At 46.0% G+C, this 22,510-nt stretch overlaps 2 protein-coding genes across 3 annotated transcripts in view; both read right to left on the bottom strand.

The window, feature by feature from the left end:
• Positions 1-1,547: 1,547 nt before the first annotated feature.
• On the bottom strand, positions 1,548-5,847 carry LOC115782041 (BTB/POZ domain-containing protein 3-like). Its single transcript, XM_030732025.1, has 4 exons — positions 5,261-5,847; positions 4,834-4,924; positions 4,150-4,268; positions 1,548-4,069 (listed from the first exon to the last, which is right to left on the bottom strand). Exons 1-4 carry the CDS (start codon positions 5,410-5,412, stop codon positions 3,037-3,039), a joined length of 1,395 nt encoding a protein of 464 aa, XP_030587885.1. The 5' UTR covers positions 5,413-5,847; the 3' UTR covers positions 1,548-3,036.
• Positions 5,848-8,216: 2,369 nt separating this feature from the next.
• The window catches only part of LOC115781951 (striatin-like), a 55,406-nt gene continuing 41,112 nt past the window's right edge, over positions 8,217-22,510 (bottom strand). Inside the window, exons 5-18 of one of the 2 annotated variants that reach the window (XM_030731909.1) lie at positions 20,901-21,071; positions 20,687-20,822; positions 19,400-19,562; positions 16,631-16,744; positions 15,267-15,410; positions 15,040-15,176; positions 14,598-14,773; positions 13,790-13,837; positions 13,467-13,588; positions 13,190-13,357; positions 12,701-12,841; positions 11,063-11,164; positions 10,865-10,951; positions 8,217-10,172 (exon numbers count right to left, since the gene is read on the bottom strand). In XM_030731909.1, coding sequence (XP_030587769.1) covers positions 10,003-10,172; positions 10,865-10,951; positions 11,063-11,164; positions 12,701-12,841; positions 13,190-13,357; positions 13,467-13,588; positions 13,790-13,837; positions 14,598-14,773; positions 15,040-15,176; positions 15,267-15,410; positions 16,631-16,744; positions 19,400-19,562; positions 20,687-20,822; positions 20,901-21,071 — 1,879 coding nt within the window. In that variant the 3' untranslated portion in view covers positions 8,217-10,002. The remainder of the gene's footprint in view (positions 10,173-10,864; positions 10,952-11,062; positions 11,165-12,700; positions 12,842-13,189; positions 13,358-13,466; positions 13,589-13,789; positions 13,838-14,597; positions 14,774-15,039; positions 15,177-15,266; positions 15,411-16,630; positions 16,745-19,399; positions 19,563-20,686; positions 20,823-20,900; positions 21,072-22,510) is intronic. The other variant, XM_030731917.1, reaches the window with a different exon arrangement.

The following is a 22,510-nucleotide window of genomic DNA, read 5'->3' as shown; positions in this document are numbered from 1 at the left end:
TGTTTTAACTTGTCTAGAAAGAAGTACTTGCCTCTGTGGTGGAAATAATTGTATTATTATTAATAATGAATCAGGTACTAAATTAAATGAAGTTCAGGAAAATTTTGATTTTATTTGCATTTTATTCCATGTGAATATAAAATTTGTCTTTTCCATCCGTTTTATTCTCAGACTCGCTGAAATCATTTCTTCCATCTGAGGTTTTCACACAAACAGATTCAGAGAAATCAGTCAATGCTTTTATTTCCAAATGTGTCACAGGAACAACACATCGATAAGGCCGCTGCACACTCACTGCACATTCTGGCTGAAACAGACGACAGGAAACAAAAATCAACATTTTCTTCGTTTACAATCAGATAAACACACAGTTTGTCGTCCATTTTCAAAGAGATTACATGAAGAAGAGGAGGAAGAGGAGTGTCAGTCACAGAAATACATGTACACACCGCCAACAAAAAAACAATGAAACAGGTACAAAGATGATGGTTTTCAAAATAAGAGCCCAGGATGTCTGAGGATCTTTAAAAAACAAAAACAAAAAAACAGGAATACAGAGTTAAAATAACAGGTGCTTTGAGTGAAATATCCCTTTAAATGAGGACTCAAAGAAATTAGAGGCAGAAAATCAGGAATGTGACGAACATCAGTGCGCACAAAATAAAACTTCCATGATTCCTTCATGAACAGCAGGAATATTAAAAAATTGAGTTTTACAGGTTTTCATGATTAAATTCAAACGTGTTCTTTAAGGCAACAAACTGAAAACCTTCAGAGACGCTGCTCACCCAGTCCTCCCGGTCCTCCCAGCCCATGTTTGGAAGAATTCTTGACATTCCTGAAAAATCCCAAAGCTCTGCTCCAGAATAAAGAAAGGGGTGGGGGCTCATTTTCCAAGGAAAAAAACCCTGGATATTCTGGCACTGAGGTGGTAAATTTCCAGAAAAATGCAAATTTTTGTGTGCTGACCCACACGCTGGACTACACCCCGACCACTACGAACCCGCAGACGAGTGGAGCTCTGAGGGTCGTTTGGAGGATGCGTGCGTGGCTGGCGGCCTTGAAGCATCTGCAGAGAGCCACGATTAATCTGCCATCACGTGACTGAAGCCGACCCTCACACCGTACGTCTGTGGGTGTACAACACGGGTGTGTGTGTGTGTGATTCTACCAAATGGCAGAAGTCACATGACCAAAATTAAACATTTCGATTTCTTCCCTCAAAGTTGAGGCTTTACTGTCATAAATTTATGTCAAATTTACACCTCTTATAATCTCAGAACATGGATGTTTACTGTAGACAGTAATAGGTACCATCCATCCATTCACTTCCGCTCATCCTGTTCAGGGTCTCGGGGGGGCTGGAGCCTATCCCAGCTGTCATAGGGCGAGAGGCAGGGTACACCCTGTACAGGTCGCCAGCCTGTCGCAGGGCCAACACAGAGAGGCAGACAACCTTTCACACTCACACCTATGGGCTATTTAGAATCACCAATTAACCCCAGTAACTGCATGTCTTTGGACTGTGGGAGGAAATCCACGCAGACACGGGAAGAACATGCAAACTCCACACAGAGAGAGGGAGAGGCCTGGGCCAAGGTGGAATCAAACCTAGACCTTCCAGATGTTATTCTAACTGTGAGGCAGCAGTGCTAACCACCGTGCTGCCCACAGTAACAGGTACATTTTAGAAAATCTCCCATTAAAAAATTGTTTAAAACCTTCTTATATGAGGTAAAGACACCGCAGGATGAGAAGAGTGTGTGTGTGTCCACAGCGCGCATGTGTTGTGTTGGAGCGAGATCAGCTTAAGTCAGCTGAACTCTTTCCTGTAATACCACTGTGTACCACAAGAGGGTGCAGCGATTCCATGCAGCCTGTATTTAACTATAATAAAGAGTGGTAATGCTGTGAGGAAATGCCGGTCGGGTGAGAAAAGAAACAAACAAACAAAAAAAAAAACGTTAAAATGAAAATATGCTGCCCCCCGCTGGGCCAGATGGTAACTACAGAGAGCACCTCTAGCCTCCTGTTTTTTTTTTTTTTTCCCCCCAAGAATCCAGTAAAATAAAATAAAAAATAAAAAAGGGATCTTAAAGAATGAGAGCAAAAATTTAACTCCAAGGTCAAACCTCAACTATCTGGAGCAGAATTTTAGGATTTTGCAGAGTTGTGTGGAGCTTAGTGGAAAACTTTAACATGATTTTTTCCTCATTGAAATCTCCAATGTGACCTGAAAACGATCTGGTCTCCTCTTACTCGCAGCTATAGTCTCTGAGCTTATGAATGAGCACTGAAACGCAGGAACCATCTCCTGCTGACCACGTTAAACCCCCCCATGTCTGATTAATCATCTGTTTTATTTATGAGGTCAAAGCTCTCACTCTCTCCACCGGCTCCGACGTCCTCCGCGAGTAATAAAATATTTTTATTAGTGTTTCAATCAAGCAGACTATCATAATTTCATTTTAAAAGCAAACAGACGCTTCTCTACTTTTAGAGACTCCCTGCTTTAATCTGGTTACTTGAATATCTTTGATCGTTTGTATTTAATCAATAGCTATGATCGATAGAGTTACAGAAGACTTAAAAAACAAACAAAAAAACCCCCAGATGATTGCACAGGTGTTTTTAGTGTAATGTCAAATATAAAGTTTGATGATACCTGTGGATTAATCCACCGCTGAAAATAGTCCCCAACAAAGTGCACCTTCTCCTCCTGTTTGCTTGGAAATCAGGATTTCTATCAAACATGGTGTTTGATGCCTTCATTTGAGTTTTACAGTGATGTTCTTTTTCTAATTCAAACTTAACGAAGAGAAACTGGAAAACATCATGAACAAAGGCAGTGTTGGAGGAATGTGAGGTTCAGGTTCAGTCTTTGAGTTGTTTCTTCACATTTCCACTGAGCCGTCTGCATTTTGTCTTTGAGGCTTAAGAGTCCGTCACTGCTCCGGCAGCTTCCTGAGAACTCCACAGTTTAAAGTCAACATGGCAGTGAAGCAGCAATCTCTGCGGCGCCCTCTGTCCCGCCCATCAGGCGTAGAAGATGAGCTCGGGGATCTGGCCTCCCTGTACGCCGGTGCCGTTGGTGCTGTCCGAGGAGCACTGGAACTGGAAGGTCACTTTCCCACACTGCACCTCGGTCATGCCCTCCTGGCCGAAGTAGCTGAGTTCATTGCCGTCCAGCACCACGCTGGCAGTGTAGAAGGTGTCCGGCTCGATCTGCACCGGGTAATCGAACCAGACGGGGAAGGTGCTGCTCGAGCCGTCGGAGAAGTACTTGATGAGACGTTGTGCCAGTGGCACACCCTGGCGCTTCAGCTCAATCTTGGCACTGTATTCGGCCGAGCCACAGCTGGAGCCGTACAGGCCAAAGCCAGCGATGAAGACGCGCTTGTCGACGGCAAACTGGATGCTGTCGCAGCGGCCTCTGTACCGCCACTGGTTGCTCCTGTAGGCACAGGACTGGAAGCGGTGGCAGCGCTGAGGGGACAGGCCTTTACGCGGTTTGGTGCAGAACAGGAGATCTGGCTTCTTGGCGGCTGTATACCACAAGAAGATGTCGTTGGTCTCGTTGAGTGTGAGCACACCAGATTGGGCCGCACCATTGGCGAAGTCCTCCAGCGCCATAGTGGGGATGCGGATCAAGTAGATGGCCTTCCCCAGAACCAGGCGCTTGTTCTCAATAGTTGGCGGCAGATCCTGTCTCTGGCACTCTGCCTCGGCCCAGTTCAGTGCCGCCTCAAACACCACCATCTCTTTGGCGTTGAGCGTCTCCCGCTGCAGGATACTCTCCAGCGTCTGGGTGTCGATGTCACAAAAGCCTTCAGAGCGCAGCGCGAGCTCGGCCTGCGCGTCGATCACCTCCCAGCAGCGCTGCGTCAGGTCGGGCTCCTCAAACAGGCAGCTCTGTGACAGCAGCACGCAGGCGTTCTTTGCGCTCAGGCTGGTCTCCAGGAAGTTGACACAGGCTCGCGCAAGGTGAGGTACAATGTACTTCTTGGCAGCGTAGAGGGTGGCGAGCACCGTGTCGGCGCAAAGATCAATCTCATCACAGTAGATGTACCTGTGGAGGCAGAAACAACGGTTACAGGTCAGCGGTCTGCTAATGGTATAACGAGTTAAATGCATCAAATATCAACGTACTTCAACATGGCGAGGAAGGATGGTGGTTCTACATCTGGGATACGGATCTCATCCTGATCCTCGGCCAGCTCGCCATAGAACATGGCGTGGAACACGGAGCTGCCGACAGCCAGGACGTACTGCCGGAGCAGAGGAACACGAGGGCCATGTCAGAGTCAAGATTTACACTTTAAACACAGATTAAAGCTGAGAAACGAGTCTCAACTTCCTGAGTGATTTAACAGCCTGGCGTTCACATGCATTGACACAAACAGTAAAGATGAATATATTTGTCTCCTAAAGCAGGTATTGTTTTTTAAATCTCAGCCACGTCTTTTCAGCTCTTTGAAGGCGTGACAGTCATCGGCTGTTTGTTGCATCAGGTACTGCGTTGCTCTCAAATCTTTAGAATATTCAACTCCACGTAAACACAGCCTCTGTTAAACTGTAACAGCCTTTCATGAGCTACAAACTACCGATCAACTCCACACTGTGCAGAAATCAGCTGACAGCCTTCAACCAGAACCATGCGAACACATCTGTCCTTATTTATATCTGTCCTTAGACGGCTCCGAGTGCTGAGCAGGTCTGCAGGTGAGGAGCAAACAGGCTTAAAGCTGTGACTGCAGGCTGGAGTGAATCTGCGCAGCTCTGAAACTGAACACTGTTGTGCAGTTTTGTGCAGGTGGAATGCGTCTGTGTTACCTTGTGTCCGGGGACTCGCTGTGTCCCTCCTGGTGGTCCCACCACAAAGTGAACGTCTGCCATCATCTCATTGTTGTACATGACTGAATTCCTACAACATCACAGCAGTTTTCTGGGGTCAGGTCATAAAAAACACGAAAATTCACCAAAGCAGACGCAGCCTGTGTTCAGGCCGCCTCACTCATGATCTTCAGATTGAAATAAACCGTGAGGAGATGCTGCCTTCAGGTATCTGAGAGCACCTCTAACAGGAAAGGCCTGGATGATGGATAAACTAAGCTTTGGACCCAGAACTCGTTTCTGTGGCTCAAAGACCTGTGCCACAGCTGCTGGAATATCACAGATCGGGCTGAATATCATTTTAAAACATTTTTTAAACATCTTTTTGGCTGCTTCTCTGTGAGACCGGAGCTCGGCCTACACCCACCTTTCTCGGATGGTGGGATACAGGCCCTGCCAGTTGCAGCAGCCCTGCGCGGTGCTGCTGCTGGTGTTGTTGTTGGTAAGGTTCTGCTGCTGGTACTGCTGCACGGAGGCGGCCGGGACCGGCTTCTTGGTGGGAAACAGCTCCGCAGCCATCGTCCTGCAGTCAGACCACGGGCCGGCGCATGGCAGCCGCGGGAAGATGAACCAGAGTCCGCTTAAAATCTGGAGGATCTTATCTGCGCTCAGCGGACATCAGCACGGCTCGTTACAGACAACAAATGAAAACTCTGCGGCAGGAAGCAACGCCCGGAGTCTGTAGTCAAAACTCGGCTTTTAAGTTCCTCATCGGCTGCTTGTTTTAGCATGTTTATGCTAAGCTAACGGAGCCGTTCGCTGCTTCACGGACTTCATGTCGCTCCCAAACTTCCGCCGTTTGTTAAATCAGTCGGTTTACACTCACTGTAACCTCACACGGGTATGTTTCTTATAATTTCCGCTTGATAAAAATCCTATTTTTGCTTTTTGGAGTTTAGTAGAGCAACTGTTTACCAGCAAGAGCGTAGGCCCACCAGCCAATCAGAGAGCAGCAGCTCCACGTACTGTGCGTCACTTCTTCTTCGGTTGTTATAGACTGATGGAAAACCAGCTTGAAGGTGCGTCAGCGACACCTGGCGGACGAGCGCTCAGGTTTAAAACTTTCCCCCGCGCAGTTTAAAAATGTTTTAACTGTTGCTCACACACAGCACCCCAAACCTTTGATAACCAATATCCAGTGTATAAAATAAATCAGTAATAAACCCACAGATGAGCACAATAATATGCAGCATCATCCTTTATTGTGCCTAATGAACCCGTCACTCCCCCACATGGAGAAACGCACCTGTATGTGCAACACCAGCAGCTCCACCGGCCAGGCTGAACTTTTATCTGCAGCCTCTGAAGCTGCAGGAGAGACGCTGATGTCAAAGACTTTCACTGGACAACAGCTCCTGTTAAAGAAGTTTTTATTATTTGTGGATTGTGGTTTTTAATCTGCACTTTTACAAATCTCAGGCTCTAATCTGCGTTTGCTCCACTAAAGATGCCACGAGCCTGCACTGAGAGTCCGGCTGTCCTCGCTGCAGGTTTCCTCCTCAGCAGCTTTGGAAAGACTCCGAGGAGGTGAAATGATTAGAGGAAGCTTGATGATCTCCACAATGAGCTGAGTGAAATTTAAACAGTGAAATTCTCAGATGTAAGCTGACAGCAGTCAGTTCATCCACTGATCCAGCTGAACATGATGTACCAAAGAATGCTGCTGACAAAACTTGCTGTGAAAGAGCAAAACGGATTCTCAGCTTAACAGATGAGTCGTAATAGCGTCAGAGCGAGCTGCACCTTCATGATAAAAAAAAAAGGCACAAATCAGTTAAAATCTTGATTAGATTTCTGAACCCTGAAGAAATGCTGAACCGAATCATGGAGCTCTCAGCAGCAAAAATCAGACCTTTAATTTCCCAAACTATAAATAAATTTATAGTACACATGTTTATTTGTTGAATAAAATGCCAAACTAAGTTTAATGCTGTGTTGCTTTATTCAATATTGGATTTATTATTCGGTAGGTTACGTTATGTCACACACACTTTTGTAACCTCTTCAAATGTGGATCATCAGCTCAGTGTTGTTCCTCATCATGGACACACACACACACACACACACACACACACACACACACACAGTTTGTCTACATTGGTGGCGCCTCTCACAGCGTCGTTTATCGGCTCACTGACTCCTTTATTCATAAACTTATAAAACTTTGTGCCAGAAACCAAACGTGGTTCTTTTAGGGTTTAATCACGTCCAGTCTGCCACCCAGCAGGGGGCGATCCAGATGTTTTGGCTCCACCTCTTTCTTTTATAAACCATCTGTGATTTAAGTCTCCAGCTGTCATTGGTGGGTGTAATTAAAGGTGTGCACTCTTGACGAACACAATAGAAAATGCAGAAACATCCTGATGTGTGGTTACATGTGTATGTTTGTTACTGTAACTGACACAAACCGAGCGCCAGCAAAGGACTCGTTTCTTCCCTTTGAATTTTCTTTGCATTCCAAACATTTTGTCATCCATGAACTTCCGTAACCATCCGTGTTGGAGCTGCCCAGGAAGGATTTGGAGGTAACTGTGAGGTGCAGAGGCTCTAAGAACAGCAAGCTGGATGGAGTTTTTTTTTTTTAGAGAATTTATTTTAGTGTAGATGAAATAAAAGGGATGCGGCAGTGAGGTTTGAAAACTTCCACAACTTCCTTTTATGAAACAAACCAAAAATAAGTTGAACTGCTTCATTTTAATGTGGAAATCAGCTGACTCCTGTGGATAAGCTCTTATTTTGGAATCTAAACAGGAAGTAGCCTGATTCTCTGCTCATATCACAGACAAAACTTTTCAAAACAGCCTCTAACACAGAAAATCATCAATAAGGAGCTTTTTAAAGGAAGCGTTCACTCACGTTTCTGTACAGACCAGACTCCACTCAGTTTCCACAGTTTTACAGGAAATACAAACACGAGAAGTTTGATCTTTCTGCTCACCGACAACTTAAAATCTGCCCTAAATACACTCTTTACACCAGTTAATAAATAGATTTGCTTTAATACTTAAAAACTGTACACACGCGTTAACCCTTTGTACATGCTGACAGAGACGGGACAGCAGCTGCAGTTCTGAGATGATCATTTGGTTAAAAAGAAAAATGAGATGCAGTGAAGTCGTTAAAACACCAGCAGAAAAACCCCAGAAAGAACAAACGCCACTTTTCAAGTAAAACTGAATAAAAAAAGATCTACCTGCGTTCCACAGCCAGCACAAAGAGTCTTTAAAAAACTAGGAAATCGCTCAAAATCAGAAGAATTACTCAAAATACAGTTTCTCCAGGCGGTGGGCTTAGAAAGCGTGGGGGGGGGGGGGGGGGGGGGGGGGGGGCACAGGTGTTACTCAGGTGTCCTACAACAAGCTTATTAGCGTTAGAAACAACATGTGTCGGGATTAGTCAGAGGGATCCGGGCGGATCTGCCTGATTTCCGGAGGGGAAAGCTCTGCTGCGGGGGTCACACATGGAAAAGCAGCCAAACTGAACAACCTGTGAGGAAGAGGAGGGGGAGGAGCCTAAAGCAGAGGAAAAAATCACAGCTGATCCATCAGCAGCAGCTCCGGTTCCTGGAGCTCCCAGCAGGTGGCGCCATCTGGGAGGCTGATTCTGCCCTTCCCGGTTCATGCCGGGACTGCAGGTGAGGTCATGAATGTGTTTGGGGTCCACGCTGGCCTCTCCACCACAGACCGCAGCGGGGATTCAGTCAGCCTTCAGTTTGTGACGCTGCGGTCGTTTTAATCTTTTATTGTTCTTTATTTTTTACACATTGTCGTCTTTGGAGTAATCTCCACCTTATCCGGCAGTTTGATCTGACCTGTGTGCTCCTACTTCCAGTTCTGCTGCTGCAGGTTGTGTTTGGGATAATTCATGCCGATCTTCTATAAACTCGTCCCAGCAGCTCGGTCTTTGTAACTGTGAAACTTTTAATTCATTTTTATGTGGCAAACAGTACGACAGAAACTTGTGTTTTAGACAGAAGTCGGGTTTCACGTTTTAAAAATGATGCACTGATATGATGTCAATAATGCACTTATGATAGTTCATCCAGCCACTTCCTCCACAACCTCCACACAAGTGTTCCCAAACCAGCCGAGAGATCCAACCTCTGCGGCGTGTGCCGGCTCTGCCCTGAGGTCAGCGTCAGCTGGACAGCTCGTTGGTGCCCACAGCATGTTTTCATTTAAACGGGAGCTTTCAGACTTTGTGGGGAACCCAGAGTTGATCTCTTCTTACACTGAACTGAAAGTCAAAATGAACTCTGTGTGTGTTTCGAACTGTAGGAGAAATTCCTGTGAGGTCTGTGAGAAACCACCAGCGTGAAAATTCACGTTCTCGAGCAAAAACCATCAGTCTAACTTGAAGCGCTCGTCTCCCTGACTCTGCAGCAGAGGCGGACGTTGTGACTTTAGCGTAACTGCAGAATGATCTTTAAAGATGGCGACGCCTGCCGGGACAAAGATCCAGGAAGCGGGCAGTTCGGATCTCCCCACTTTTCAAACTGTCATTTTTAGTAATTTGGCTGTCACAGTCTGATTAATGAAGTTGTGTTCTTCAGGCTGCGCACACAGCTTCAGACAGGAGAGACTAAAAATCCCCAAACTGAGGTCCTCTCAGGGTTCAATTTGGCTGCTTGTCGACTGAATGGCCTCCGCTCCGCACGGAGTCCTCTCCAGCTCTGACGGCTTGTCTTCTGCTGCTCTCAAATCTTCCAATCCTCTTAAAGAAAGTATGCTCTGAAGAAAAAAGGCACGTTACGATGAGAAACTCGACAGACGGCTGCGGTGAGTTCGGGGTTGATGAGCGACACGTGAGGTTGGACCTGTTAGAGAAAGAAAACGATTCCAGCTTGAGGGGAAAGTGCCGCGGCCTCCTGTGTTAAATCCTTTTCTTCCTTTCATTCACTCATTCATGCCGAGGTTGGTTTGTTTCGTGGACCCGGGCCAGCCTGAGTCCGGTGGGGTGGGGTGGGGATTTACACAAGAAGAACCTTAAAGGGGACGGTCGGGTCGCCTTCAGAAGAGGAAACGACCGCCTCCATCTGTCCAAAAAACGCCGGGTGCGTCAGGGCGTTCCCTCTCCGCAACGCTCCGCGGTCAGCTGACCAGATTCAGGTCATACGAAGACTTTGGCGAGCGCGTCGGCCCCGGCGCTGCCGATGTAGCACTTGGTGGGATGGAACGCCACGTCGTGGATGGACTCCTCAAACTTCTTCCGATGTGCGGTGAACTCCTGGATGCAGGTTTTACTCTCCATGTTCCACAGACGGATCGAGCAGTCGTGACCTGACAGGAAGGAGACACAGAGAGAGAGCCAATCAGGACGGAGCACACACCGTAAACACAGGCATCCATCTTTGCAGGACAGAGGAGGAGCGAGGGGCGCGCCGCCACGACCGTTAACCTGCAATCTGTCAATAAAGCCAACTTTACTCATACAACACTCATCACGCAGCAAAATGTAACAAAGCAGAACCTAAAATTATGCACTAAAAATTTAAATAGCTGTAACTGTAAATCAGATGAAGTTAAATGTTAACAGAATTAATAAAAAGGCTTAAAATAGAATAAAACTACATAAATTCAACACCTGAACAAAGGCATTAATTTCTCATGAATATATTTTTTGTTTTATCTCCACGAGCTTCACTTTATTCATCGCCATCACAAATAGATGTTTCCTGCCTGCATGTGTGGATTTTCTGATGCTGTGATTGGCTCAGCTGTGACCAATAAGCAAACTCTTGTTACTCTTATTAAAAAAGGAGGAAGTGGAGACAGTGAAGACGTGGAGACGGTGACTTGTAGTGTGAAGAGCTTTGAGACTAGAAATGTGACGAGTCAGCGCAGCCTGCACCAGGCTGGCTGAAGATGGCGGGCTGAGAAAAGACAAAGTTTAAAATCAGACGTGTCCTTAAAACATCTGATCGTATTATGGGGTGTGAGGGGGTGATAGAGGGTGTGTGGATGGGACTTACTTCCAGACATGAGGTAAAGTCCGTTTGGATCCACAGCCAGACTTGTGACAGAGTCCAGGTGTGCGACCATGGAGTGGATCAGTTTACCTTCAGTTTGAAACACATTCAAGTCAACAGAAGAACCGAAACACGCTCAAAGACTTTCAGTGCTGACAAAACTCGTCCAGAGGACGTCCTCGCAGACTCCTCACACCGTACCTGTGTTGTTATCGAAGAACTGGATGTGCCGGTCCTCCTGAGCAGTGATGGTGATTGGCAGCGTGGGATGGCTCAGCACTTTGTTGATCTTGCAGGGAGCTTCTGCATGGAGGCGGATGTGAGAAAGACAGAAAACATTAGCAGTAAATCCCTGAAACCTTCAGTCCATCAGCTGCAAACAACTTCCTGTGACATCACGCTGAGAATGAGCCATGGACGCTCAGGTGAGGAGCCTCCGAGCTGAAGCTGGTCTGAATCTGGACAGAGGAAAGTCTTTTGGAGTCGTTGGCCAGAACGCTCAGACTTGTCTGTTCGTTGTTAAACCTGATTCACAAACCTTTGGGCCTAAAAACAGCAGCAGCCTGTTTCTAACTGCACGACTCAAACTCAGCCTGAGGACGACCTGCAGCACAAATAAAGGTCTCTGTGTAAAATGTAAATAAAATGAGAATACAATGATTTCCAAATCTCAGAAACTAATATGCTGACAGCTGATGACAGGTCAGTAACATGATTGGATATAAAAAAGCATCTTTATTCTGAGAAACTCTATAAAGCTGGGCAGAGGTTCACCAACCTGCAACAAACTGTCTATAAGTTCTGGAACAATTTCAGAATAATGTTCCTCAATGTAAAATTGTGAATACTTTAGATATCTCATCATGTACAGTAATAATATCATGAGAAGATTCAGAGGAGAAATCTCTGTGTGCAGGGACGAGGCTGTAAACTCTGATCTTCAGGCAGCACTGCAGTAAAAACAGGTCTGATTCTGTCCTGAAATCACTGAGCACAGCTCAGCGTGCCATCCACAGATGCAGGTGAAAAAAGAAGCCGTCTGTGAATCTGATCTAGAAACAGTCAAAGCTCATTAAAATGGACTGAGGCAAAGTGGAAACTGTTCTGAGGTCAGACAAATCCAAACATGGACTAAACAACAGCGAGACCATTCGGCTGTTATCAGCTCAGTTCAAAACCTGCCTCTCTGATGGTATGGGGGTGCATCAGTGGAACTGGCAGCTGGCACATCTGGAAAGGCTCCATCAGTGCTGAAAGGTAAATCCAGGTTTCAGAGCAGCATGTGCTCCCATCCAGACGTCTTCTTCAGGGAAGGCCTTCATATTTCAGCAGGATGATGCTAAACTGCATCCTGCAGCTATTCCGGCAGCACAGCTTCGTAGTAGAAGAGTCCGGGTGCTGAACTGACCTGCAGTCCAGACCTTTGACCAGCTGAGAACATTTGGAGCATCAGGAACCAAAACCAGGACAAAGCAGACCCAGGACTGCTGAGCAGCTAGAATCCTCTATCAGACAGAACGGGACAACATTCCTCTCCTAAAGTCCAGCAGCTGCTCTCCTCAGTTCCCAGATGCAGAGGGAATGCTGCACAGCGGGAAACACAGACCTGTAACAGCCTCTTGGAGCTCAAAATTAACTCAGATTTTTTCTTAAAATGGTGCATTTTCTCATTTGGAACATTTGATATGTTTTCTATGTTCCATTGTGAATAAAATCTGGGTTTATGAGATTTGGAAATGATTGCATTCAGTTTTTATTTACATTTCTCACAGAGACTCGACTGTTTGGGAAGCGGGGTTGTAATCATCCTGTAAATACTCGCTGAGTTTGCGGTGGTACCTGGAGGACCAGCGGACTCCAGCTTCAGGACGAGCTGCTGCGTCTCCATGTTGAAGAGTCCGATGTGTCCGGTGCTGAAGGACGTCACCATGTGAGCCGGCTCGCTGCTCACCAGGTCCACAGAGGTCGGAACGCCGAGCTCTGAGAGAGAAGCAGAGACTCAGCACAGCCTGCTACAAATCCATTCAAAAGCAACAACAAAAAGGCTTTGAAGAGAAAAGAGCCCGAGATACTTAAACTCCTCCATCTGATTGATGAGTAACTAAAGCTTTAATGAAGTAAATGCTGACCCCCTCCCTTCAGAACCCCCTGCATGCTGCAGCCATCTCTGCTACAGAGAGAGGATGGCTGCAGCAGAGTTCACCCCAAACCTTCCCTCAGAAAAGTAAATCAGTGTAATGCGCCTCCTTTAATCCCAACATTTAACCCTCCTTAATAAAACGCTGTGACTGGTGGTGACCGGAGATGTTCTCTCACAGATGTTCTCACCTCCTCTCTCATTGAAAATGGCGAGACACGGCGAGGTGTCGGCGGCGTTCCACAGCCGGACCGTGCCATCGGCCGAGCAGGAGAGGAGGCGGTGGTGAGCTGAGCCATAGACCAGACCCCACACTGCGTCTGTGTGACCACACAGCGCCCCCCTCAGGACAGACGGCTCTGCAGCAACGAGGACGTAGAAAATAAGACCAAATTCTCACATCAAGAAAACGTAATGTAAATAAAGAAATCATCGTGAAAAGGCGTGCTAGGATAAATTGGGCCGTACCGTATGAGTCGTAGGGGTCGATGTTGGGGTTGGGGGTGTTCCAGCTCTGAATGGTGCCGTCCACCCCCCCACTGAAGCACTGCTCACCGCTGGAGCTCATGGTGACACACAGGACGGCACCGCTACCGGGCCAAGAAGAAATTATTATTATTATCCAAACTGATCACAAAATGACTTAATTTATGGGATTAATGAAGTGAGAAACTTTTTCTTTCCTGGTAATAATCCAGATATATCAGGATATGCTGAATATCAGATTAGTTTGCTGACATGAGCAAAGGTTAATGAACTGAATTTGTGAAAGCTCTCCGACAGGATCTCACCTGTGGGCTCTGAATGTGTAGATGGGCTCCACGTCCAAAGCGGCACACCTGCAGGGTTCAAGCAGAGAGATGAGAGCGGTGCTTCTCTGCAGCCGAGCGTGAGAAGAAAAATAAGCAGTTTCCATTTTTGTGAAAGATGATCTGGATCTGTTCTGATTCAGGACAGACTAAAAACTGTCCGTGCTTCCATCAGCTCCTAAACTGTGGCTGCTTTGAGTCTGAAATCTTCACGAGCTGGAAATTCGTTCTGGAAAACCATCTTTCACCGTTTGTAATTTTAAGCTCTGGTTCTGCTAACTAACTCAGTTACGTCTGCACTCAACCTCCGACCTGGGAGCTGCAGCATCACGCTGCTGTGGAAATAAACCAGTAGCATCACAGCGAGGCAACACCGCCACCATCAGGCCGAACTGTGAACTCATTCACGTAATCGATGTGAGACGACAGCTCAGGCTGCTCCGAACACTGAGCTGCACACAGTTCTTGTGTTATTGTTTATTCAGTTATTGAATGAGTACAGAGGCCCCGCCCAACTGCTGCTTGTGAGGGGCAGCCAATCAGAGGAAAGTTTGCTTAAAACAGGAGGAGTTAGAGAATAAAACAAGGCCCAGAATCAGATAAAGGAGGATTAGTTTGAACTGTGACTCATGCAAAGCTTTGTTACATTAAAGCTGAAGTGTTTGAGGAGCAGAGTGGTTAACGCTCAGAGCAGCTTTCCACTTCAGGTATGCAGGGTTAAAAAAAAAAAAAAAAAAGCATGTTTATCTTTTTATTTTTTAATACGTATGAGTGAAATGTGTAGTCTCACTTCTTGGCGGGCGCCGTCTTCTGGAGGTTCCACAGTTTGAGGGTGTGATCCTCGGAGGCGGTGACCAGAACCGGCTCCAGTGGGTGGAAGGCCAGACTCCGGACCGAGTCAAAGTGGCTCCGCAGGGTGAACTTCGGGTTCCACGTTTTCCTCAGGGCATCTTTGTTGTTGGCGATCTGAGGGCGGGAAAAGGTCTTGTTAAGTTTTCGGAGAGGTTAGAATCACATCAGGGTGCCACCCCTAAATGTTTAGTGCAAGAACCATCTGAAAAATTCACATTTAAAATACAAACCACACAGAAAAAGATGAGTGAAATGTTTCTCTCTCCTTTGGGCAGTTTGTAGTCGCTCTTTTTGATCCATCTTCACCTTTTCTTTCTGAGGATATGACCATGAGGCTGCGTGGCCTGAAAGGCGCCTCTAACAGGTTAATAAATACTCACGTCATACATCAGGCCTTCGGCCTCGTTGGCGACAGTCAGCCCGGCCAGTTCTCCCAGTCCGAGCTCATTAGAAACCGCCTCGTCCACTCGGCCCAGAATGAATGACTTCCCAGACGACGGCAGGAAGGTCATCGCCTCTGCAGGAAGGAAACAGGCAGCAGAAGCTGAGTTTGAACATTCATGTCCAGCCACAGGTGATTCACGGGCTGAGAGGGAGGGGGAGCTACCGTCATCAGGGCGTCCGACTTCGTGCTCGTTCAGCCTGGGTACGCTTGGCCGGGAGGGAGGCGTCACGGTCGGCTGCATGGAGGGGAGCTCCTCCGTTTCCCGCAGGTTAGCCAGCATGTCCTGGAGTTTAGACCGGTTTGGTCCTGCAGGAAGAGGAAAAAGGGCGAGAGATGGTGAGAAGGGAACAGGGACACAGAGGAAGGAGAACGATGTGAAGAAAAGATGTTTGGGGGCGAGATGAAAAATGAAAATCTGAAACAGTTGAGATGGAAAGAAGGAGCAGCTGCAGCAGCAGCTCTGCAGGGCATCGAAGGCAAATCAAAGCAGAGAAACAAAGAAGTGCACGAGCATGAAGAAAAACATAACAGGAACACATCGATGCTCACGAGTCAGAAATCCACAACCACTGCCATCTTTAGAGTAAAAGTAATAACATCAGCGATGTCTTTAACCGGAATACTTTCTGTTCAGTTCTACACAGATGCTTTAATAAGGATCAGACTGCATCTGTGTGAGGGTGCAGGAGACCAACAGCAGCTACAAACTGAAGATAATCAGAATGAAATGAACAAAAAAGGAAAAAAAAAAATCATCCCGTGGAGGGCCCTGTGTCCAGATCACAATCAAAGCTATAAGTTAACAATGTTTCCTTCAAATAATTTGAATTTTAAAAGCATTCTGGCTGTCTTGTTAGACTTATATTACATCCAACACAGCAACAAGACCCAACTATTCGCCAATACAGCCAGACTTCCACACATCATTAGCTGATGACCACCAGTATTTGCTGCTTCTCTGAGCAGTCACTGTTTCAGCTCAGAGGTCAGCTGCAGTTCCTCTGCAGTCCAGCAGAGGCGCCAGCAGTGAGTCAGTCCCCATAGACTCCCATGTTAAAACTTTCCAGCAGAAATAAACATGATGACAGCTAATTTCTCCTTCATAACAGCTGTAATGATGATTCTATAACTCACCTGTTTAAATTGGATTAATGCTTAAAGTTTGCATTATTACGGGCGTGGCCTTTTTGACTGACAGGTGGTGATACAGGCGGCTGTAGCTGCCAGCTACTCCTCCAACAAGAGTTCCTAACAAAAGTTTCCTCTTAAAAAGTTTTCACAAAGCTCAAAGCCTTCATCTAAAATCACTAAAGATGCATCTGACACAAAGAGGAACATTTACAGGACTGAAGGCTTTTTGAGGAGAGAAAAAAAAAAGCTGAAACAGAGAAAAGAATAAATGGTTTAATGTTACAGGAAGAGGAACACAAAGACAACGAGGTGAGGAAAAACACCAGAGTGAGGGGAACAAAAAGTAAAAGAGGGTGAGGAGGGAGGATGAAGCACAGGCCTGCTACAGGACTTACTCTTCACCCCCTTCTTGCCCTTGCGTTCCTTCCTGTACTGCTCCTTGAGCTGGGCTATCAGTCCCTGGTCCACGTCCCAGGCCATTTCACCCAGAGGAGACTGCTCTTCCTTCTCTACAGGCCGGCAGGAGGAGGAGGAGGAAGGGGAGAAAGGGGAAGGGGAGGGGGAGGGGGAGGAAGGTGGGGCAGAAACTTGTTGTAAGTGTCTGGATGCACTACAGTTCAAATCCACCAATGTAACCGTCAGAGCCTCCACAGACAATCTAACCACCGGTTTGGAAACTCAGACATGGACTGGAGGGTAAAAGAATCACAGCTGGATGAAGGTTCTGTTATCTAACTGTTGGTATAGAGGAGCAGCCACTGATCCCAGTTTACCCAGAATGTACCAGTGCTGGTTTCTGCTGCAGTTTATGCAGACTGTGGTGGCTCCATCACACTGATGCTCACTGCAGTGAGTGCAAAGTTCATCTGGTTGTAGTTCAAAGGTAGATTTCAGGTGCAAATCTGTTTTCATCAAGTTATGAGGGCTAAAAAAAAATGCTGGGAAAACTAAAAGCTCCAGATTTCCACCCACTGCTGTGTACTTCGAGGCCCTGAAACACTAAATCTGTAGTACGAAGGTAAAAAAAATAAAGCTACCACAGAAAACAATCAGCCGATTGTGGGGGTGTCAGGTGGGAGACAGTGAATGACTTTCACCTGGCAGACAGAAAATGCTTTTATTTAACGGTTTTAATAACCAGCACCGTCCCAACTCAGTAACATCATATTTCAAATGTAGCTGCTTTTGATAAGAAACTTTGAACAGTTCAAAGTTCATTGATTGGAAAAAAGTAAAAAATGAACATTTCAGTCAAAAACCCAGAGGTCACCCTTTCCTCAGCCAGCATTTAACACTAATATTTAGTCATTAAAGCACAAAACATGAATATAATCTGCAGATTTGCACATTTATTAATCTAAATGTAATTGGCTGGATTTCTTTTAGCTTTAGATTTAGGAAGCGCCCCATTGTTACTACACGATAATCTGGTTTCAGGGTATTACTCTTTCCTGTGCATGCTTCAGTTGTTAACATTTTTTCTGTTTATGATATTTTAAAAGGATTCACAAAAGAAGCCGGCTGTTACATCTGTGTGTCAGCATCTGCAGGCCTGCACTGCTGCTGTTAGTCTCCTCAGCTGCAGGGGGCGCAGTTTTCCCCGTAAGTGTGATGATAAATGGAGATGAGTGTTCTGCTTTATGTTCTGTTTTAGGAAGGCTGAATCAGAAAAATGCCTCAGACTTTTCCTGAGAGCTGAAATGGGGATAAAAATAATCTGCAGATGGTCAAAGGCCACACGAGCAGCTCCACAGATGACAAATGTGCAGCAGTGACGGCTGCCACGATAACGGCGAGCTGAAAGAAAGGTGGCCTGGGGGACGGAGGACAAATCTGTTTCCTAACGGAGCAGAAAGCAACCAAACGGTTTTATCTGCGCTCAGCTGGCTTCATTATCACAGTTTAAAGGCTGTTTCATAGATCAAACATTTTTCCAAATTCAGATGCCATTGAAAGCTGAAAAAGCTCCATTTTCCTTCTTTTCTTCTGTGGCTTTTGAGGCCGTGAACACAGAGGATCGTGGTGAGACCTGCTGCGCTGAGTCAGCACTCCTTTACAACTATCTGGACTGTGAAGTGTTGAATCACGAAGTGCGTGGGGGAGCTTTCTGTCATTGGCCGAATGACACTGAACGTGTTGCTTAGTAACAGCAGAAAAAGGGTTTCTTTATGTAAACAGAGAGGACGGCAGGTCACCGGGGGCAGCGTTATTTTACAGAGGCCGGCGCTGTCGCTCAGGACGCCGTTTGATTTACTGTCACAGAACCTCATGCTTTACATTCTGGATCCTCTTACTTTAAGTTTCACATGAGCTGTAAAGAGTCAATAAAAACATGTGAGGCAGCAATGCTGTTCAATTCCTTTCTTTAACATTGTGGTTAAAACTTAAACCAAATTCCTTTAATTCATTTTTTATGTTTTAGGAAAAAAACATATACACTTAGCAAAAAAAGTAAGACAATGTGTGTTTGGTCAGTCATGTCTGTGTTGTAATAATGCCTCCTGGCATTGAATCTTATATAGTTAGAAAGCCTGTTAATTTCCCTTTAAGTGGAGCCACATTTGTAAGGAAAATGCATTTGTGTGTTGAGCAGCAGAGTTGAGTATGTGGGTTGTGCTCATGGAAAACTGGCCAAATCTTCTCTGCCAATGCCAAACAGCTTATTCTGCTATAAACTCTGGTTTGGTGGAGCTTATTTGATTGACTGATTGACGTCACATAGACGTCAGTAGCATGTGGAAGAACCATACACCAGGCAAGTTTTACCATGGGCGCAACCCCCTTACCCAACTCTGCTGCTCAACCCACAAATGCATTCTCCACTAAAAGGGAAATAAACAGGCTTTCCAATTGTCCAAAGATTCAGTGCCAAGAAGCATCATTACAACAAAGAAACAATCGACCAAACACATTTCCTTAGTTTTTGTGTTTATATATTAAATGGTAAATGTTCCTATATAGCGTTTTTCTACTCTACTTGAGCACTCAGTGCTTTATACAACATTCACACTCCAATGAATACATCTGGAGCAACTCAGGGTTCAAATCTTGCCCAAGGATACTTGCAGACTGGAGCAGCCAGGGATTGAACCACCAACCTTCAGATTAGTACAGGACCTACTCTACCTCCTGAGCCATAGGAGGTCGTATATGAGCTCACTCACCCCACTCTCCGCTGTCCTCCGCACTCCTGGACTCGGGTGATCCGTCCAGCTCATCTGGACTCGCCAAGAAATCGAAACCCTTCAGCGCGTCCTCTGTGTCGGGATCATCACTGAGGTCAGAGGTCGTGGAAGACGGGGTTGACGACTGTTTCTTTCTCACCATCTGTGCAAAAGTATAAAATGAAGAAAGTGCATCAGAAGATCAAGAAGATGAGCAGCATATGTTGCATAGTCACTGTAACCTGTTTTTATAGCTGCTATTTACAGATTTCTGCTTCACATACATGAAGCCAGCAAGGCCCCGGTCACACAGGCCCAGACACCAGGCAGCAACCACTGGTTGACTGTGGGGTGGCAAATCACGAAAAAAAAAAAAAAAAAAGAGCTCCAACTACTGCAGATACTCCAAAAGTCACCCTAACCAAACCGTTCGTCGGGTCCTGTGTATCGAATCTCCAGCTTAATAAACACCAGGTCTCTTGCTAGCAGAGAAATAGCCAAGGTACCTCTGCTAACGTTGGGTAAAATGCTAAATCTATGATCTGCTAAGTTTTGACTGACTCGTTAAGAAGTATATAATTCACCCTTTCAGACATTTTCTTGCGTATTTTCTGCTGCGCCCACTTACCCGTCGACCACACGTCAGTCAGAAACGGGAATGAACTTAACATCCACTATTTCCAGCACAGCAGGACAGGAAAAAAAAGCTGACAAAACTTTATTTATAAACTTTTCAGCTTGTCGCTGTGAAAATGAAGGCTATAAATGATCCACCAGGGAGCCATGAGGGTTACACTTAACTCAGATTCGCTCTGCACGCACTCGGGTCTCCAGAAACACACCACAGCCTGGTGCAGGTCAGATAAACGGCAGAAATTTCTCAATTATTAGTGCAAAAACAAAAACAAAAAAACAGCTGCGATCTGATTGTGTTTGTAAGATAAGGAGCCACGCAGACAGTTATTTCTGTGCTCTCACACTAGAGACGAATCAGTAAGCTGACGGGTGAGTTAATCAGCTGACATCCTCCGGATATGAAAAGTTTTCTAGTTTTTCATGTTTTAAACTCAGTGGGAAGCAGACAGAAATCATCCCTGTGGACTCAAACTGCGAATGCAATTTTCTCACCAGTTTTTCACATTTCAATCAGCACACTAAATGATTACTTGATTAACCCACAAAATATCTGTCAAAGTTACACAAAATGGAAGTAATCTTTCCCACATTACACATTTCATTGGAGGTGCACCTGAAAGAAAGTGAAATCAAAGTGTGTTAGCTTCTTACTGCAGCCAAGTCCAGGATGGTTTTGTCCCTCCCTTCGCTGTCCTCCTCCTCGTCCTCGTCGCTGAACTCTGCTGCGGCGCTCTCGATGAACTTGAAGGCCTCCAACACGGTGGCCGAATCAGACATGTCAGGTTTACTGCAGGGAAAACGGGTTTGTTTTAATGATGTAAGCTTTGCTGTTTTCCGTGGCTGTCTTCACCGCCTCGTGCCGTACCTGACCATGCCGCTGTCCTTCAGCGAGGACGGCTCGGTGCCGTTGACCATCGGCTCGGTTTTCTTCTCTGATGGTTTGTCTCCTGAGTCTCCGGGGAGACCGAGCAGCGCCCTCACCCTCTGAGACTTCACATCCAGGATGGTGTCCGTGTATCCGACCTCCTGCAGGTATCTGAGACAGGAAATGGGGTCAGCGAGAGCTTCTGAAGGAACGACAACAACCACGAGGTTAACCTGGACCTGACAGCCATTCTCACAGGCTTTTTACGAGACCACTGACAATTCTGCAAAACCGCAGATCAGTTCATACCTCGCTTACAAAACATAAGTTTCCAGCTCAATCGCTACCTGAACGCCCTTCAGACATTACAGCTTCCACCAGCAGGCTCCAAGTGTGGATCACAGTTCAGGGAGATGGAAGCAGGACACGAGAGAGCAGATTTCACATTTCAGCAACAGTTACATTAAATGAGCAGCTGACAGGTAACAAAAGCAGTTTGAACGAGAACCTCCTGCTGAAGACGATGTTACCACTACACCGTCAAGAAATGACGACAGTAACTGACTAACCTTTGGATCCACAGCCTGTGACGTCGGCTAAATGTGAGGAAACTCATTTGTGTAAGTGAGTTTTTTCATAAAGAGTCTCTTATTTTAGTCGCATGCCCTTTTAATTCCAGCAATGATAGCTGGATATACAGAAGTATGTTGAGATATGTATCCTCATATTTTGCTGATGTGCAGTTTGTAACCATGTTGTGAAACACATTGTAATCATGTGTCTGAAGAAGACTGAACCAAAAATATATTATTTCTATGTTTAAAAAATAGATTATTCCTTTATAAAAGCAGTTCCTCAGTTCCAGCATAAAGTCTCTCGGGTTTGTTCTTGCAGCCAACAAGAGAGCATTTGTTGTTTCTGTGAGATAACAGAGAGAAACCCGATGAATCAACAATTTGCCAATGATGGGAGAAGAAACTGCACTTTAACAGGAAAAACTTCCGATAGCTTCAGAGAGCTCTGACATCTGCTACGACCAGCTGGAGCGATGGTGCACCAACGCTGCAGGTGAAGAATCCACCGGGTTCCTTCATAATAACATCATGCATTTCAACAGCTGAAGCACAAGTCTGTGAATCTCCACAGATCATATGGGAGCCTCGCACACAGATGCTGATTCCTGCTAATCAGTAACATCCCAATAAAATCCCAGAATTTCACTCAGCAAACTGGAGCGCTGCCTTCTGGGATGGTCTGTTAGTCCAATGAAGTGCACAGCAGCCATATTATTGGTCAGATAACTGCATTAAAAATGCTCCAAAAGGCTCCAACAGCACAAACACGGTCCAGAGGTCCAGTTCAGGGACTCCAGTTAACTGAGGTGAAGCCTGGCAGACAGCTAGCAGCTACAGCCGCCTGTGTCACCATCCACCTCACCTCGTCAGGGGGAAATGAGCCACAGAGACCAAAGCAGTTTCTGTATCAGGATGTAAGCATGTTTAAAAGCTAAAGCTGGCACTTTGACTGCAGGACCAACTCTCAGAAAGCTGCTCTCTGTTTGTGTCACATCTCTGTAGAAACACCGCAGTTTCAAACAGCCAGATCTACCA

The sequence above is a fragment of the Archocentrus centrarchus genome, chromosome 1 (assembly GCF_007364275.1).
Source record: "Archocentrus centrarchus isolate MPI-CPG fArcCen1 chromosome 1, fArcCen1, whole genome shotgun sequence".
NCBI lineage: Eukaryota > Metazoa > Chordata > Actinopteri > Cichliformes > Cichlidae > Archocentrus > Archocentrus centrarchus.
The sequence above is the reverse complement of the archived record's forward strand: the minus strand, read 5'-3'. Positions and strand labels throughout refer to the sequence as shown.

Bases quoted from the DNA above. Each gene is read 5' to 3' on its own strand.
- LOC115782041 (XM_030732025.1), bottom strand. From the start codon at position 5,412: ATGGCTGCGGAGCTGTTTCCCACCAAGAAGCCGGTCCCGGCCGCCTCC. The intron at 4,269-4,833 runs GTAACACAGACG...CTGCTCCGGCAG, and splicing joins AGCGAGTCCCCGGACACAAG to TACGTCCTGGCTGTCGGCAG. The intron at 4,070-4,149 runs GTACGTTGATAT...CTGCCTCCACAG, and splicing joins TCCTTCCTCGCCATGTTGAA to GTACATCTACTGTGATGAGA.